Source organism: Corylus avellana, chromosome ca4 (assembly GCF_901000735.1).
Source record: "Corylus avellana chromosome ca4, CavTom2PMs-1.0".
Classification (NCBI taxonomy): domain Eukaryota; kingdom Viridiplantae; phylum Streptophyta; class Magnoliopsida; order Fagales; family Betulaceae; genus Corylus; species Corylus avellana.
The window spans coordinates 17,022,866-17,029,622 of record NC_081544.1 but is presented as its reverse complement, the minus strand read 5'-3'; the positions used below and the strand labels follow the sequence as shown (position 1 = coordinate 17,029,622).

General features: G+C 36.1%; 1 protein-coding gene across 1 annotated transcript; it reads left to right on the top strand.

Annotated features, from left to right (window-relative positions):
• Window positions 1-2,622: 2,622 nt before the first annotated feature.
• On the top strand, window positions 2,623-5,896 carry LOC132178140 (putative receptor-like protein kinase At3g47110). The gene is made up of 4 exons (XM_059590593.1): window positions 2,623-3,214; window positions 3,362-3,783; window positions 3,974-4,031; window positions 5,481-5,896. The coding sequence occupies exons 1-4, from the start codon at window positions 2,623-2,625 to the stop codon at window positions 5,894-5,896; spliced, it is 1,488 nt and encodes a 495-aa protein (XP_059446576.1).
• The last annotated feature ends 861 nt before the right edge of the window (window positions 5,897-6,757 follow it).

Genomic DNA, 6,757 nt, shown 5'->3' with positions numbered 1-6,757 from the left:
CCCATTCATGGAAAGTAACTAAGCTTTGATACCAACTGATGCAGCATGACTTGGTGGGTTGCAGCGAAGAACAACAATAAAGTAGCGGATAATTAATTCTAGATCTTGAGTCTATCAATGACCTAAGAATTATTCTCAAAATATAGAGTCTATCTATGATTTCAAGGAAAAATAGGAAGAAAACTCACTTATGCGTAATTCTTATTGTTGTGCCAAATACTATCTAAATTAATAGATAATATTTAGTACGTTTTAACTCGCAAGTGCACAAGATCAAAACAATAATATAGTGCAGCAAGTACGAGATCGATCCCACGATGATTGTGATTTTGTTTTGAATTAATTAAAATATCAACTTGTCATGGAATTGATATTGTGAAAAAGAAATAAAAAGATCTAAAGACAAATGAAAAGGTAAAGATAGGGCTTTGATATCCACCACTAATCATACTTAGATAATATAACAATATGCTAATGCTTTGATTATGTTATGCATATCTAATGTTTGTCAACCTTAGGGCATGGCGTATACTCCTAAGGCTATAGATTTCCCTAAGTAACGAGTTAGGCATGGCGTATACTCTAACTCTTTTCTTTCCTAAGGGATTTAGCATGATTTATACTAAGTTGTTCCTTAGGAAGGCATATGTTCTATGGAAATCGACAAACACATGAGGCCTAGGGCATGGCATATACTCCCGATTCCCCATGTTGATTAACCCAAGAATCCAGTGTGGATTTCTTTTGTTACTTTTATTAAACCCAGGACTCGGCCATCTAAATTGATTTAACTAACTAGTCCATACCGCATGCATATAATGGCGAGTCACATACATATGAGGAATTCATGAAAACATGAATTAATCAAGTTAAATATCACAACATGATCATCACAAATGCGCCAATATTGAAATATTAAATAAGCATAATTATGGCTTCAATATAGCCCTCCTTAAGAGTTAGTTATACATAATTAAAATAAAACTAAAAAAGAAAAGGGAATGAAAGAATCGAAAACCGCTCCTAAAAGTAGCCTCCAAATTCCTCTCCCCAAGTTGTGCCTCTTCCAAGGATTTAAGGATGTTTTAAATTGTGAGGCTTAGGAGTCTATTTATAGAGCTTAGGAGAGTCCTAGAAGCCCTAGCAATCCTAGGAATTTCGGAGATTTAAGTTCAAGTCCAATTAGGATAAAGAAAACCTAAGTCCAAATCGGAATAGGATTCGCCCAGAATTGCAGTCCCACCTTGCGGCGCGAGTTTGGCATTGCGGCGCTCCGAATTAGGGAAATGCTATTTCACAATGAATTGTATAATTTTGAGTTATATTTCCAATGCCACTTGAATCATCTCAATCGGATATTTGGGTTGAAAGTTATGATCAAAATACCGAGAGGTATGCAAAATCCAATTTTGCCTCCAATCCGATTTTGACTATTATTTGAGAAATTCCGATTTACTCTTTTCCTTTATTGGATTAAACTTAACCATGATTGGCTAAGCTTAACCATATCTTTTAGGTCTTCCCATTTTGCCCTTTAAGCTTGGAATTTTTTCAGAAACGCTTTCTTTTCTTCCAAAACCCTATAAAACAAGGAGAATACAAAAAAGAAGTAAAATGACATGAATTAACTAAAACCAAAGGATTAAAACATGCAAGTTAAGAGTTGAAAATATGAATATTTTAGCACTTATCACTTATTCAGCAAAATCAATAATAAACAACAACTGTTTTCTCTAGAGGCTATAAGCATATATTTATAGCCTAAAACCCTAAACCTAATAAAATATGACCTAAATACCCTAAACCTTGTTGATTTGAAGGCTCAAGAATGTTGCTGCTAAGACTTATTCAGGATGTCGGTCACCCTTTCTCACACACGTACAGATCCATTTTGAGCCAATGGGAGAAATGGGTTCTCATCTTTAAGAGATTTTCCCAACATTTTAACTTTCACTCCATTTGGTTGCTTAGAAAACTCAGAAAGTAGAAGATTTTAACATTTTTACTTTTTATGTTTTGACTAACCTCAAGCTGAATAGGTTGTAGTGAGCTTTGCATTGAGATTTCATTTTCTTGATTCTTAAACAATGGAACCAAAATGAGCATTATTAATCGATTAGATTTACTGACTACTTTAATGTTTTTAAAGTAGTCAAGGAAGATGCGATCAGTAGGTGTGATTTGTTTATATTTATTTATATATCATTAGATGGCCTGCAGAATGTAATTGAAATGATGAATTTATCAATGCTTCTTTATTCCATTCTATTATTTAAATTAACGAAATGGTATCTTATGTTATTCTTAATATTTAAATATTCATGATTCCCTTCCATCCCTTCTGGTTTATTCAACAACGACATTATTTTTATTCTTCTTTTTGATGATCCCTTCCCAACTTCTACCATTCTATTCATACATTCCAACAGCAACCATTATATTCTTATTACGAAACTTTCCAATATTTTCATACAAGCAGATTATATTCCCAACCAGATGAAGCACACTTGTCTGCATTCCAAGTCAGTTTTGTTTATATTCTTTCACGGAATTCTTCTTTTGTTCATGAGCCCAAGTTTGAAATTTGCAAGAATTCCTACTTTAGCCGATGAGTCTGATCGCATGGCGTTGCTTGACTTCAAGAAACGAATTAGTGAAGACCCACTTCAAATCATGAGATCATGGAATGACTCCACCCATTTTTGCTACTGGTTTGGTGTTACATGCAGCCCCTCTAGAAAAAGAGTCATTGTGCTCAACCTGGAATCTCAAAGATTGGGTGGCACCATAACACCTTCTTTGGGAAATCTTACTTACCTTACTGGAATCAACCTGATAAACAACAGCATGTTTGGCGAAATTCCTCAAGAATTGGGAAGACTACGGCGCCTGCAACATCTCAACTTGACTTTGAATTACTTTGGTGGGAGCCTTCCAACTAATCTAAGTCACTGTACACAACTTAGAGTGCTTAATGTTCCTATCAACAAACTTGTTGGGAAGATTCCAGAAGAGTTCAGTTCATTGTCAAAGTTGGTTTACTTGCAACTTGGTGGGAACAACCTTACAGGAACTATCCCAGTGTGGATAGGAAACTTTTCTTCTTTGTCTGTTCTTACTTTTCCACTGAACAATCTACAAGGGAGCATACCTATTGAGCTTGGCCATCTATCAAGCTTGGAATTTTTCCAACTTTATGGGAATAATCTATCTGGTACTATCCCTCCTCTGATTTAAAATATATCTTCCATATACTATTTCTCTGTTACTCAAAACCAGTTGCATGGAAGCCTTCCACCAGATGTTGGCCTTACTCTTCCTAACCTTGAAGTATTTGCTGGTGCTCTTAATAATTTCATAGGACCTATTCCCGTGTCATTGTCAAATGCTTCTCGACTTAGCGTGCTTGACTTTTCTGTAAATGGTCTCACTGGGATGGTGCCTCAAAATCTAGTAAGTTTGGGTGCCTTGGTTCATCTTAATTTCTATGGAAATAGACTTGGAAATGGGAAAGTTGGTGACCTGAATTTTCTTGGTTTTTTGGCTAATTGTACTAGTTTGGAGATCTTGGGTCTTGGCTTTAATCAATTTGGTGGAGCATTGCCCAGCTTCGTAGCCAACCTTTTCTCCCAGCTGAAAAGACTTCATATAGGTAGAAATATGATAGATGGAGGCATCCCTATTGGGATAGGGAACCTTGTTAGCTTGACCGATATGCAATTAGATGGTAACTATTTGGGTGGTCCTCTTTCGGATGCTCTTGGGAAGCTCCAACAGTTACAGGTACTATATTTGAACAATAACAAATTTTCAGGGTAGATCCCTTCCTCCTTAGGTAACTAAATTGACAAAAATATTCTTGGATGAGAATAGACTTGAGGGAAATATACCCCCAAGCCTAGGAAACTGCCAAAACTTGATTCATCTAAACCTTTCTAGTTATAACAATCTCAATGGTACCATACCAATACAGGTTATTGGTCTTTCTTCCGTTTCAATTTCTCTGGCCATGTCTCATAATTCTTTGACAGGTAAACTGCCATTTAAAGTGGGTAACTTAAAAAATTTGCCGGAGTTAGATCTCTCAGATAATAGATTATCAGGTGAAATTCCTTCTTCCCTTGGTAGTTGTACTAGTTTGGTACATTTGTATTTGGAGGTTAATTCATTTGGAAGAGCAATTACTCCGTCTTTGAAGACACTAAGAGGTTTAGAAGAAATTGATCTTTCACGCAATAACTTGTGAGGGTAGATTCCTGAATTTCTTAGCAACTTTTTGTTACTTAAGCATCTCAATCTTTCTCATAATGATCTTGAGGGGAAGGTGCCAATTGAAGGGATTCTTTTGAATGTAAGTGCAATTTCAATCTTTGGAAATTACAAGTTATGTGGTGGTGTCCAATAATTACTTTTACCAAAAAGCTACAGAAAGAGTCCTCATTTATCTGTGAAACGCCTTGCACTCAAAGTAGTAATTACTGTCATATTGATACTTGTTCTATTGTTTTTCTTCCTCACATGTTGTATGGTTAAAAAAAAAGGAGAAAGAGACCTTTGCCCGCATCTTCCTCAAAGGATTGGGGATTGGCTTGTGTATCTTATGCAAAACTCCAAGCATCAACTAATGGTTTCTCCATGGACAATTTGATCGGTTCAGGTAGTTTTAGTTCTGTATACAAAGGAGTTCTTTCTAGCAATGGAGCATTTGTTGCAGTTAAAGTGTTAAACCTTCAACAACGAGAGCTTCCAAGAGTTTCATTGATGAATGCAATGCTTTGAGAAGTTTATACCATCGTAATCTCCTTAAGATTATCACTGCTTGCTCAAGCATTGATCATCAAGGGAACGACTTTAAGAGTCTAGTTTTTGAGTTCATGTCTAATGGAAGCCTAGACCAGTGGGTGCATCCTATTCCTATAGAGGATGAGAACCATGAATGCAAGAGATTGAGCTTTATTCAAAGACTAAACATAGCCATGGATGTTGCTTATGTGTTGGAATATCTTCATCTTCATTGAGAAATGCCGATTGTTCATTGTGATGTAAAGCCAAGCAATGTCCTTCTCAATGAAAATATGGTAGCCCATGTTGGCGACTTTGGATTAGCGAAGTTCGCCTTTGAAGCTTCACATAATCCATCCAAAAATCAAACCATGTCAAACAGCTTGTCAACTACGCTGAAGGGTTCCGTTGGGTACATTCCTCTATGTATGTTTTCAACCTTCAGTAACTTGACTCAAGTTTGACACAACAGACATGAACAAGATTTTGATAGGACCAAGTCAAATTTTTAAGTCCATTATATATATAAGATAAAATTTCAATATCAGGGGCCATATGAAATAAGTGCTTCTTTTTCTTTCGTAAGAAGAAAAAAGAAAAATACAAAATGTTAAATAGTAATAAATATGCATTAATGGAAAAATTCTTAAGTTTAGAAGACTATAGTATCTTAATAATCTTGTATCAATAAATTGCAGAGTATGGGATGGATGGCCAAGTTTCCGTATTTGGAGATATTTACAGCTATGGGGTACTCTTGTTGGAGATATTCACTGGGAAGAGAGCTACAGATGACATGTTTAAAGATGGTCTGAGCATTCACAAGTTCACCGAACTATCTTCGCCGCAACGTGTCATGGATATAGTGGGCTCGTCAATACCCTTTGAAGAAGATGCTGATGATGAGACAAATACCAATGGCATAGAAGTAATCAAAGAAGTTGATCGTCACTTCAATGCCAAATGCAAAGTGGAGGAGTGCTTGGTCTCAGTGTCGCAGGTTGGACTGTTGTGTTGTGCAACATCACCTTATGAAAGGTTGCCCACAAATGATGTCGTCAACAAACTAAGGACAATTAGAGACACATGTGTACATCATCGAGGACAAACATAACTACCAACTACACCACACGCCAAGAAGATAATGTCCACCCAAATTCATTGTCAAGCTAAAGCTGAAGAAGTACTTCACGTCTGGAGTAATAGATATGTGTTAGGAGTGTCATTGTTATCATTAGTGTTTTAGCTTCTACTTTTCTTACTCTTATTTCTTATTGAATAAGTGGTGAGACTTTATAAGGTGATGTAATTTAAACTGATTGGTCCCCAAAGGGTACATCAATCGGCTGTGAACCACGTCTCATAAAGTGGAGGTCAGTAGTTCGAATCCCCCCCCTCCCCCCTTTCCTTGTGTGGACATGTCAAAAAAATAATAATAATAAAACCGATTGGTTTCTGATTTGTTAACATTTGAGGACATTATAATTTCCTTAGGGATGAGACATCTCTGATAGCTAGGTGAGACTCATGTACATGTTTTCTTGCGTCCTATTGTGTTTTTCATCTTTTCTGTGTCAAAGTGGTATCAAAGCGAAAGGCTCTTCAATTAAAAGAAAAAAAAGAAAAAGAAAAAGGCTCTTATTTGTGAAGCTATGTTATGATTTTAATAACATATTGGGGAAACTTCAGTAAGCCCCCCGAACTTTCAACCGATTTGACAAACACCCCATGTACTTTAAACTCTCTCACTTTACCCCTTTTAACTTTCAATTTCTATCATTTTTCACCCCTCTATTAGTTTTCACCGTTAAACCGACATTTTATACCCATTATACCCTTAACAAAAACTACGTCGTTTTGGGCTCCAAAACTACACCATTTTGGGCTTCAAAACTACATCACCACCCAGCCCAAAACGACGTCGTTTTGAGCATAATATTAAAAAAAAAAAGAAAAGAAAAGCAAAATATTAAAA